At 49.8% G+C, this 12,556-nt stretch overlaps 3 protein-coding genes across 3 annotated transcripts; all 3 read left to right on the plus strand.

Moving 5' to 3' along the window:
- Positions 1–5,636: 5,636 nt before the first annotated feature.
- Positions 5,637–7,454, plus strand: ALTATR162_LOCUS8711 (uncharacterized protein; the record flags this gene model as incomplete). The annotated part of the gene is made up of 1 exon (XM_043316344.1): positions 5,637–7,454. One exon carries the CDS (start codon positions 5,637–5,639, stop codon positions 7,452–7,454), a length of 1,818 nt encoding a protein of 605 aa, XP_043172279.1.
- A 410-nt stretch (positions 7,455–7,864) lies between these two features.
- Positions 7,865–9,160, plus strand: ALTATR162_LOCUS8712 (uncharacterized protein; the record flags this gene model as incomplete). The annotated part of the gene is made up of 1 exon (XM_043316345.1): positions 7,865–9,160. The coding sequence occupies one exon, from the start codon at positions 7,865–7,867 to the stop codon at positions 9,158–9,160; it is 1,296 nt and encodes a 431-aa protein (XP_043172280.1).
- Positions 9,161–10,008: 848 nt separating this feature from the next.
- ALTATR162_LOCUS8713 (uncharacterized protein) lies at positions 10,009–11,853 on the plus strand (the record flags this gene model as incomplete). Its single annotated transcript, XM_043316346.1, has 3 exons — positions 10,009–10,269; positions 10,321–11,749; positions 11,798–11,853. The coding sequence occupies 3 exons, from the start codon at positions 10,009–10,011 to the stop codon at positions 11,851–11,853; spliced, it is 1,746 nt and encodes a 581-aa protein (XP_043172281.1).
- Positions 11,854–12,556: the final 703 nt, after the last annotated feature.

A 12,556-nucleotide genomic window follows, 5' to 3' on the forward strand; every position in this document is an offset into this window, starting at 1 on the left:
CGACTCTACAGCTACGCTAGGGATGAACGCCGACCATACTCTCGGTATCCGCACGAGGATCGACGACATATGCTGCGCCATTTTGCTCGGATATAATGCACGATGCACCGTCAGCACTACAAGTCTGTGCTGGAACCGCACGGGAAGACCTTGTTCAGCTTTGATGTGATCGAAGTTTGACGAGCTCGGATGTACATGCTTTGTTTCCCACAGCAACTCAAGATTGTTTCCAATCAGTAAACGGGATATATCATTAGTATTTCTGAGGGACTTCAGCAGCCCGATAATTCGATATCATCCATTGAACGAGAAAACAAAACAACATTCAATAATAAGCACCTGAGCTTGCTATGAGCCTCAAAAACATCGTTCCAGGACGAGAGATCCTGCCACCCCCGGTACAGTGTTACAAGCGGAGCGTTATAAGTGTCCACGTGTCCACGAACTGTATTCAAATCCCGGTTGTTTCCAGGGCTTTTCGGTGAAACCATCTTACACATCGCCAAACAGCTAGCAGTATCAATCTGACACTCTGCAGCCTGTTGACATGTGTATATATACTCGGGCTGAATCTGATGGCGGCCTGAGGCAAGGCATACATATTTCTCATTCGATGATGGCTGACTGAAAGACTGAACACGCATCAGCATTCTTATCGTCTAGCTTCAAGAAGCCAGTTAGGACACACGTCCCGCTTCTTCCGACTTATGGTCATCAAGCCAGCACGACAGATGTGGTGAGAATCAGATGTGCCGACGTTCTATGGTGATCACACTACAGCAGTGGTATCAAATGCCAAACCCAGCGGTGTGCGCTGCACGACAGCAGACCGATTTGTTTCCGCGACGAGGCGTTTTGGAGATCGCTACACCCTCATCAGAAAAGGACCGATAGTAGATTTACAGCATAGTGTTTAGACTCAGGCTGTATTTTGTATGCACATCTGGCGTCATGCGAGATATCACGCTCAACAAGATCCCTGATCTTCATGATTGACCTGGTGACTAAAGAATGCAAGGCTCTTTACCAGTCACATACATGTCAAGAGCTTCACCGATGTCCCCTATGCCGCTACGCAACCGGGGACTGCATGTGCGCAACTACTTGCATACCATGCTGTAGCATGAAAACTATCTTTACATTTGGACATTAGATCTCTTGAAACTGATGTACACAATTGGTATGCATATTCGGTGACGTGGTCCTTCAAGCGTTGCTGTGCGACTGTGCGGGGAGGCCCCTCCGCTAGCCGGCCGATCAAACGTCTCAATCAATCAGGCATCCAAAGCGTGCGGCCTCATTATCTTCATACACCTCAGGCCATGCTTGATGCATGTAACGCCGGATTGGGATAGTGTATTCGATCAACTGCGATGTTGTTGAGAACCCAGCTCAAGTTTTGTAGAATTGCCTTTTCCGCATCTAGGTACCGATGAACCGATGGCAGCCCAAATAGTTGGAGACGACAAATGGTTAGAAAGGATCGGAAAGGGTCGCATGAATCGCCATCTCCGCATAATCAAAGTGACGTGTGATAGTGCTACTGCGGAAGGATCACATCACGGCAAGAGTTATACAGAACCCACACAATCGGAACATGGTGGTACAAAGTGGGGTCATTTGCCTGCTATCCGCCGCACGTAGGGCACAGTTCCACTACATATGCCACTTGTTTTTTGGTTGCAGCAACCGATCGGTATGGTAACTACCCGCATCACGACCTATTCGCGTCATATAGGGCGCTGTGATGGTCAAAGAACCGTTTCCGGCGGTGTTGAGGTATCGGATTCATGCATATTGATAGGGAAAGCGAATGACTCGGATGTAGAGCTAGATGCAGCCAGACCCTAGGATGCAGTGTATAACTGAACGAAAGTCATTGGGTTTGCTATACTAGATTTGCTTCACAAGCCAGTGAGTAATACCAAAGGGCGACGGAAACAAGGCTGACCCAAGATTGAGTTGAGACCCGGGAGAATGGAGGACCATGTTCACACTCTCCGGTACATACAGGAAGTAGCAGGTATTGATAAGATGTCTTCCACTTCTGCATCGGATTTGAGCGGGTCTCGTATGACTGAGTCCTTCGTTCTTGCTTTCCAAGTTGGCGCTTGAATTAGGGATCTGAAACCATCCCATTTACCAACCAGAAATCGCACTCAATCCTGGAATCATGTTCTTTGTGGATATTAGTGAGATCTAATTGTCTTAAAGGCACAAAGGTCTCGACCAATGAGGTAGCGGGCTGCTTATTTACAGGTTCCAGCCGATGCACGGATTATCGACGGCGTCTAGTATTACCCGCTGTAAGGCTCCCAATTGTAGTGTCGGCAACCGCCTGGATGGATCTGGGGGAAACAGCCTCCAATCCATTTGACGTGGTTACTATGGACCAAATAAACCATGTTGCGTTATGCGCCCCCCAACGGTCCCATCAACACTGCAGGTAGTCTATGACTGGTGAGCCGTTGTATTCGTACTGATTGGTTCATCGATACAGCATACCAACTGGTGACTGCGGGCTGAAGAAGAAGCTGCATACCTTGATCTGATCCTTATGACTGAAGGTGTATTCATATCCCGACGAAAAGCTGTTTTCGGATCACTGTCCACACCCTCCGAGTATCCCCTCTTCCTTCCCAATATGTACCCCCACGCATGACCTATGAGCGAAGAGCGATCTTTAGCCGTATCTAGTATCATAGGCCTGAAACGCCTGAAGATTGCAATGTGCAACCCCTCGAAGGGCTGCACGCGAGATGTCACAACGCTATAAGCAGATGACGGCGGAGTGATTCAATTAGAGTGTAAGGCTACCATGTCATGACGACGCGAAGATCTTGAAGCAGGGAACAAGATACTTGCTTTTGGATAGGCAAAAATAGGTGCAACTGATCAGCAGGCCAACGGCAAAGCCAGGCAGGATGCTTGGGAGTAGTCACAAGGAAAAGGGTGTACTCCGACTATGACAATGCTTCCTCTCATTTGTCCAGAGAGAGTGTGTTTACCTGGCTACGGTCAGGTGACGCGACCTATGGCGGTGCACAAGCTTACCAGAGTTGGACCAAACCTCAGATCAGAGCCTGCAGTTCACCGGTTTCGCTAGATACGAAATATCCCATCCAATACAAGGTAGTCGGGTGGGACTAAAGAGCGATAGCTCATGAGTACGCGACCGAAGGACCTCAGGCACAAACTTCACCTTTTGGGGGCTGAAAACCAGTGGGGCGTGCGCCATAGGGCTGAGGTCCTCCATATGCGGGGCTAGGAGCTCAACCCCAAAACAGCCATACTTTCGTAAGATGAAGTGGTTCGCATTTATGCAGACCATGGCTACATTCCAGAATCGCGACTTCGCATACAATACGTGCATTGCGCATGAACTATCGATGACTGTCATGTCATCATTGATGACGGATACGCGTTCAGCTGCTGAGGAGGGTCATTCGCTCGCCCTGATTGGTATGGCGACTTCGAATGTTGCCTTCACTTTTGCAAAATTTTCCGGAGCAACGCCTAGGAAGGGAAAGAAGGTATACGACGAACGGCACGGAGACGGCAGAACATCCATGGTATGGTTAGAAGCATTTCGCGATTCATCGAATTACAAAAATGCCGCCGATCCGCTGCAGGCAATAGTACCCGAGTGACATCCGGTTGATATTCACCGGACTAGGGGCTGAGACCTTCATAGTGTATACCATCAAAATCGAAGGACGACGACGGATAAAATTGCATTCCTTTCTTCAGCCTCTTCAGAACGACGCAAAACTCTCCGGAAGGTAAGCTAAGGGTGGAGGACGCCTGGTGTTGAACTAAACTTACTCGGAACGAACTGCGAGTCCTTTAGAAAAAGATACTGTAATCGAGCCTAGGGGTTCGAGAGAATGCTGTCACAATTTTCTTCAGGTCAAAATAACATGATCTGGGCTGTGCAGCAAACAGCAGCAGTAATATAGTCCAAATCTTTCGTTCTTCTCCTTTCTCGTAGCCTTTCACCTTTACAACTTCTGCAAAGAAAAGCATCAGGCCGCAATTGCTCTCAACACTGCCGTCCTTAACCCGACATACGCGTAGCAACCATGTGCAGCGTGGATTTGAAATCCGGCATCAGCCAATAGAAGCCTTTTTCCCTTTCTCAGTGTCTCAAGTCTCTCTCCCAACCAAACGTACACTCTTTCTTGAAGCGAGCAAGAGTGGACAGCTGCAAGAGCGTCACAAGCTTAAGGCGAGAAGTCGTATGCAAGCCAGTGCATGCATGTTTTGAAAGAGCTAGGAATCATGCTGCTGATGAAACGAAACTATTGGGAGCCCGTTGTGGAAATTTGTGAGCCATAACGGCAGGACTCGGCTCCACCGAGCGTCAGCGATATGCCGCTCGCTTGTGACAGACCTTTGTCGAGAGAGCGCGTCTACCTGGAACAGCTTTACTTCCCACATCATATAGTCTGATATGACCGTGATCAGCATCTAGAAGCCGATGACGAATTCAGTGGCTGTGTTGTTGTGTCGCCGTATTCGGAGGGCGCTCCATGGCATGAATTACCTCTTTGCAGCTGACCGGACCTGAGTGATCGTAGCGGAGTCATCGTATCGGCAGAGAAAGGGGTCAGCCCATCAAACTTCGAAGTGTGTGAAACAAGTCGTGTGTGCGATACGATGGTTGACGCTGATGGCAGCGCTTGGTCGGGGAGAGTAGCGTTACATCCTCCACACACTATGTTCGACGGTGAAGTTCCCCGTACTGTGGACAGGACTCTGAAAGCGCATGTTGTGATATGCGATGCAAAGGATGTATCTACACAAGTCCTGAGCCGGAAAGGCGAAGCTATTGTTCTCGTGCAGAGATCAATGAACCCAAGCGGCTAACTTCTGTGAGTAGATTAGATGTTAGCTTCGTTCTGGAAATCACTACCCAACTCGCTGCGATGCGCCTCAATGTGAAGTCGTGTATCCTTCTATACCCGTCGCAGATCTGCTGGCGTGCTATGTCGGGTCGCTTGCATTTGACGTGAACACATTGCTGTACGGCAATATACGTCAAGCTTGGATTCCACAAGCAGGCCCTAGGAGAAGCAGACGATGGACGATGGTTCATGAATAGTTCCAACTTGGAGAGTGGAGATGTTTGGGGGAATTAGCCCATCAACATCGTGGGAATAGTGGAGCACTTGCTGTGCTATGGCGTTAACTGAGGGGCGACAAATCGAAGCACGCCCTAATTTCGGCTCTGCACCGAAACGAATTCCCGATTTACATATCCCGCTGACGCATCGCAAATCTTCGGTTTGCGCCTCCATGCCATTCAAATTTCAATCCCTGACGTCAGACGACCTCACAATTGTGTAACTACCCCTCAAGGCACCGTGAACGAACCTCTCCGCCTATCTGCAGGGTTCTCCATATGCGAGGCTGTTACTGTGGTGCCCGCCCAAAGCTTTCGATTGCCATCCTCTCAGCCTTTTAGGCACTGCAACAGTAAACGGTCCTACTTGTTAGACTTTATTGTTAGGCAGGGTATAGCTGAGTTGCAGCTGTCTTTCCCTGCGCCACATGTGGTGGCGATTAAAAACTTCGGGCAGGCACTGGAGTAGTGTGGAGGGCACTGACAACGACCCCCGCAGCCACCACTAACCATGTCTTTGTCAGAGCTCAGCGAGCAGCAACGAGCGACCATTACTGACCGAGCGCGAATATGGGAAGTGCGACGCTTTTGCCAGGTGTTGCCATCTGTCGTCAAATACGTGCGCGGCTCAAATGCAGGGCTGACGAGCACGTCTTCGGAGCCGTACGGAGGATACTCCGGGACTAAGCCGGACGGTGCGCTTGCTGCATTGCTGCGTTGCATTATCCATCAGACGGGCGCCGACCTGGCAATGGTCAGCCTGCTAGACGACCATACTCAATACTTTATCTCGGGGGCCAGTCAGACCAATGCAGAGGAAACCAAAGTCACATTAGGTGAGTACATTACATATCAATGCCGTGGTGTAGGCACTCTATTCGAGAGTCTAACTTCTACAGAAGACTCGACGAAATGGTATGGGTGCGAATCAGTAACTCATCATGGGGGCTTATGTGAGCGGACCATTACGAAGCGGAATGAGCCAGGGAACATGGCCATTTACGAAGAACTTGACATGGCGGCGTTGGAAAGGACCAAAGACCTGCCTTTTGTAATGGGCGAGATCGCCAAGTTCAGACATTACGCTGGTGTGCCTTTGAATCCTTACGGTGGGCCGAATATCGGCACCGTGTTCATATTCAGCTCATCGCCGTCGGTGAGTGGTCTGTCCCCCGCCCACCGTTCGTACTTATTTGAAATCGCCTCACACATTATACGACATTTGGAAAGAGCAGTAGAAGCATTGGAGGGTCAACGTGTGATGAAGTTCAACCAAGGTGTGGCTTCGTTATTGAGGTTGGGTTCCTCTGCAGGACTGGCGGCTGAATCTGCACATGAGCAACATTTATCAGAGAGTCATAATGGACAGCAATCTCTGGTATCAAACCTATATAACGATTCGGCCTTACGATTGTATCATCTGTCAGCGACCCTGATACACGATGCTTTCGAATTCGATGGAGTTCGAATCCAAGAATTGGGTCCTTCAGATAACTTTGTCAACAGAAATCCCGCCTGGAATGGCTCTAGCATGTTGGCAGAGCATCTAGGGCCAAAGGCGCATAGGCCTCAACATCTAAGCCATGCACTAACCAGCCGACTACTCCAACTGTTTCCACAAGGAGCTGTCTTCCAAGTACTCGAAGAGACAGGCCAGATTGTTGCTGCAACGAGTGCAAGCGATGTTGCTCTAGTTGACGATACAATCATATCCACGGAGCTTTCGAGATCCTTTCCAAAAGCGGTACAGGTCGTCTTGATGCCGCTCTGGGACACCTTTCACGAAAGAAATATTGGCGCAGTCTTAGGATTTGCCAATACCCAGGCTAGAGTCTACCTCGGCTCGACGGATCTTGCGTCGATTTCTGCATTCTGCACGACAATAATGACGCAAGTACGACGTCTCGAAGCACAAGCTATGGACAAGATCAAATCAGATTTCCTTGGATCAGTGTCTCACGAGATGAGGACACCTCTCCACGGCATTTTGTCAAGCCTTGAGCTTCTAGCCGATACACCACACAACGCGCACCAACATGACTTACTAGAAACGGCAAGATACAGCGGCTTATCACTACTTGATACCATAGAACGTGTTCTGTATTTCAGTAACATAAGCTCTGGATCACATTGTCTAGAACAAGCAAGATCCAATGAGTCGGCAGACGGAATCCTTCATCCGTCAAGTCTTGTACACCACCACCCGGCAGCGTCCCCAGTGGAAAGTGACACCGTGGAGGTCGTTAGCATTTGCGAAGACATAATTCATAGTGAGTCGCAAAGACTACGTCTCAAGGAGGCTGTTCAATCTGAACCGTCCATTGGTTAGTATACTGGTAGTCCGCAGTACAAGTCTGGCTCAAGCTCACGGCCAACAGGCGCGATACATCCTCCGATCATAGTGTTTGATACGAATGCCACTTGGCCGTGTCGCCTCAAGGCTGTCGGTAGCTTTCGTGTGATATTAACAAACCTCATGGTGAGTCATGTATCAAAAACGTTTCTATCAACCCTGCTGACAATGGAGAGAATAATGCTCTGAAGTTTGGTGAGCCGACGAATTGTATTCGGGTTTCATTAAACATCACAGATGATTACGTCACTTTCTCTTGCACAGATGCTGGTCAGGGAATAGCTTCCGACTTTGTTCGGCATTCAATATTTGAACCATTTTCTCAGGAAGACCCTGTTACGGAAGGTACTGGTCTCGGACTTTGTATAGTCAAACAGACAACCACTATGCTTGGTGGCGACGTACAGATTGAGTCGAGCAAACAGTATGGATCTACATTCACTGTCACACTTCCATCAATTCGGTTACTACACGACCCGCTGGAAGGGGCAGCGAAGGTTTTCAATACGCAGTCTGGTACTACTGAGCTGCCCCAGCTAGGGATTAGTCTTTTCATACCAAGACGTTGGGAAACCGGAGATGCAGTACGAGACCAACGGCGACTTGGGTTACTCCTAGATTCGCTCACACAAAGTCTAAGACGTTGGTTCCACATCACGGTCATTCCGTGGGAAAGTGCAAGCACAAACTCGCGTCCGCGCCTGCTTATCGCTCTAAAAGAGGACGAGGACGCTGCGAGATTGAGCTGCGGTGGCACATTCGACCATGCTGAGCGTATCTTGCTCTACCCTGATGTGCAAACCGCTGTTAGCCCGTACACAACGCCTTCAGAAAAGGTCGCAACCATCGCCGGCCCTATAACCATTTCGAAACTTCAAGATGCGCTGGCGCACTTGTTTCCTAACGAAGTCTCACCCTTCGAGCTTCGACTCCATTTCGGTGAGACATCAGATACCACGGAACACCAGGAGCGATCAGTCGAAGGAAGTCATAATCAATCGAGTGGCGACGCTGCCGAAACAGGCGACGACCTACCAACATCATCACTGTCACGTTTAGAACTTGCGGACAGCCCGCAAGTAAGCAGTGAGGAAAGCGTGGCGCATTCGCCGGCGATACCAGCAGTCGGCCTGCCTGGAGCTTTGGAGACGGACACATCAGAAGGGCGCAATGAAGCTCGAACATACGACTACGACATTCAGGCGCATGCAGAGCAAGCGAAAGAACCGACTTCATCTAAGTCATCAAAAGCACCTCTAGCGGAGCCGAAGCTGCTGCTTGTCGACGACAACGCCGTAAACCTCAAGGTGCTCACCATGTATGCACGTAAATGTAGCAAGGCGCCTGCGACCTCTGTCGGTGGGGGTCGAGAAGCCATCGACGCGTTCAAAAGCGCTATCGAACCAGATGACGGTAAGGCTGCGCAACCGTTCGATCTAATTTTCCTCGACCTCTCAATGCCAGATGTCTCGGGCTTTGATGTCGCGAGAGAGATACGTGAGACGGAAGCACGATTAGAGCGTAATAGGACGTACATATGTGCACTTACTGGGCTAGTGAGTGGAAAGGATCGTAATGCGGCGTATGAGTCCGGTGTCGATAATTACCTCGTTCGACCTACAAGACTCAAGGATCTGCAGGGCATTATTGAAGTTTGGAGGAATAGTTCAGGTCAGCAATAAAAACCATGGCACATATTTCTCACGATGAACTTCTTGTATCGATGAATGAGGGTGAGCAACGGATCGGATATGCATGCTACGAATGCGTCAAACACATGACCTGGTTATTGACGGACTGTCGGGTATGTGTGCTAAGTTACATGTCTGTGCGAGATCTCCAGTTACCTAGGTATTTCCGGCGTGTTCGCAGCATTACCCCGTGCACTACTCGATGATGATTAGACAGTGCAGAGACAACGTGCTTTGACATCCCTTACCAACGAAAGGGCGATTGTGAAAGCCACATTGCAAAGCAAGGAAAACATTGGTCCGTGGCATTAAGCTGTATATGCACTAGCGCCCGCGGGGGACCAATGCGACCGAGACGCCGATCGTGTGGGATCTGATAATGAAGTATCACAACGTCATGATCAGGTATCTACGACGAACCCACAAAAGTCTCGCCCTGTCAGCCCTGTGTGGAGGAACGCTAGCGGACCTAATGGCGCGGACAAACCACTGGAACTGCTGACTCTCTTACCTTCTCGTTGCACTCTTACTGCTGACCGTCGCAATTGTGAGCGGCTGTGAGGCGTTCTATTCTTGGTAAGCTGAGATTTGTCCTTGTACCCGACACGGAAGATGATTAGAATCGCGCTCCTTAACTTGGAACCAGCTAGCGAAGCGCGACGTTTCTTCGCACATTATTCTATCGCTTAATGAAGGGAAAACTAACTGGAGAAGCAATCGAGTTACAGCAATGCGAAGGCCATCGTAGTTCAAACACCGCCCCACGATACCCCGGATCCCCACCGTCAACAGCAACGATACCTCACGCGAAACGAGTTGGAGAACACAAGCGAATCGAGATGGCTTCCACTACAGACGCTGCCTTCGTCGAGGATGTCGAGGTTGAGCAGGAGTTCAGAGCGCGCGTCAGGAATCTCAAGAAGCCGAGCAAGTCAGGGGCGACATCTCCGGGACCTGACAGCGATAACGAGGATGCGCCACTCCTGGGTTCTTCGAGCAACACCAATGGGGGCACGAATGGCGCTGGAAACAACGACGGGGAAGAGGATTGGGCAGGAGATGCCGACTTTCGAGGTCTTCCCTGGTGGAAGCGCCCCTCGGTAGGCGCATAAAGCCCTTCGCATTGAGAGTTTATCGGCTGACGATCACAGATATACTGGCTACTTCCGCCATTCCTACTGTTCACCATCGCATTTGGTGGCATAATAGTACCCAAGATCAACTTGATCATGGACTTGGTATGCGAGGACTACTACGCTACATTAGAAACCGATCCGATATCCTCTCCCATGGACCCAGGGCAAGACCGATGTCAGAACGACGCCGTTTCCTCGCGCTCGTCCCTATTCCTCCTATACGCTAGCTTGTGCTCCGGTATACTCTCTGCTATCATCAGTCCGAAGATCGGTGCGCTATCCGACCGATATGGGAGGAAGAAGTTCATGATTGCCAATACATGTGGTGCGCTCTTTGGCGAAGTGCTCACCATACTTGCTGCAAAGTTTCCCGAGACAGTACATGTCAATTGGATTCTTGTCGGCTACTGCTTGGAAGGCATATCCGGATCGTTCATTGTCGGCATGGCATGCGCCCACTCTTACGCATCCGACTGCGTCGCACCTCAAAAGCGAAATGTTGCCTTTTCGTACTTCCACGCTTGCTTGTTTGGTGGTATCGCCATTGGACCTGCGCTTGCCGGATACATCATCAACGCGCGCCAGAAATATGTTGGCAAGACTGAAGCCGTTTTGCTCATTTTCTACATGGCCCTTGGTGCTCATCTGATCTTCATCGCATTCCTAACATTCCTTGTTCCAGAATCTCTCAGCAAAGCACGCCAGGAAGCTGCACGTGAGAAGCGCAGAGAAGAACTTGAACGGCAAGGACCTGCTGGAGACTTCATCAACCAATTACGCTCGATCAACCTTTTTGGCCCTCTCAAGATCCTCTGGCCTACTGGGCCTGGAACGTCGTCCGCTGTGCGCTGGAACCTTCTTCTACTTGCTGCTACCGATACTATCATGTTTGGTGTTGCAATGGGTGCCATGAGCGTTGTGTTAGTCTACACTCGCCGACAGTTCGATTGGCATGAGCTAGAGTCTGGTCGCTTCACAACCATTGTAAACAGCTCCCGTGTCTTCGCTCTTCTTGTCATCTTGCCCATTCTCACCCGCATCTTCCGCGGTAAGAACGGCGCGGCGCGCATGCGCAGCTCCGGCTCTGATCTGTTCGACCTTTCCGTCATTCGTGCAGCTATCTTCTTCGACATGGCTGGCTACCTCGGGTATGCCCTTGCCCGCAAAGGCGAGCTGTTCGCACTCTCTGGAGCTCTTGCTGCGGTTGGCGGCATCGGCTCGCCCACTCTTGGAGCTGCATTGACCAAACATGTACCGCAAGACCAGGTCGGTCAATTACTAGGTGCAACGGGCTTGCTTCACGCCGTTGCACGTGTAATGGGTCCGACCATCTTCAACGGTATTTATAGTGCGACAGTCGGGACCTATCGCCAAACTGTCTTTGTCTCCCTCGCGGCAACCTTTGGAACCGCGTTCGTCTGCAGTTGGTTCATTCGTCCACATGGTAAGTTCTCATCGCATATCTTCCAAGGTCAACGCTAACACTTCAAAGTATACATCGATGAAGATGACAAACGCGCTGCGCAAGCGAATGAACAAGAGGCATAGTTTGTCTCTCTTCACGCTGGCGCTTCAGTCGCAATCCTTTCGGCCCCTTAGATTATTCGGACACGACGTCCTCTTTTCCCGCATGTATCAGTACAAGTAGCGATGGCGTTTGGGAAGGCATTTTTGAAACACATAGCTTGTTGTTGTTGTTCTAAATGCCTGTATATCTGAAGCAGACGTAATGTTCAATATCTTTTCTTGCATCAACCGCATCATTGGTTTTTCATCCTGGCTCTCCTCGTGCACGAAGAAGCTCGTTTTCTATGAGTTGTATACCTAAACACTGAAAACTACTCTAGATGTATTCACTAGACTTTTGCTGAAGAGACTTTATGCTGATAAAACTGCATCCCTGATCAAGGGCCTGCCATCTACGATATACCAGGAAATGATGTCCAGGTGATCATTAGTCGCTGTGAGATCGATATTTAGCATCACGGATGGCATCCGAGTGTATACACAATTCCGAACAAAATCTGTAGTTTTCTACCATCCTAACTGATCCATACTCGTACACCGCATTAATCTAGACCCACCAGAGTTCCTCTGTAATGCTTGATCATCCCATCTGCATCCACGTCTTATCTAGCTTCCGTCCACACTTTGACACCTACAACTCTCTACGTCTTTTCTCATATTCTGTGGTTAACTCATGGTCAAGCTTATGCCTCGCCTTCTCTAGATCTACGTAACAGTCTCGTGC

This window comes from Alternaria atra, assembly GCF_907166805.1.
Source record: "Alternaria atra isolate CS162 genome assembly, contig: 29, whole genome shotgun sequence".
NCBI lineage: Eukaryota > Fungi > Ascomycota > Dothideomycetes > Pleosporales > Pleosporaceae > Alternaria > Alternaria atra.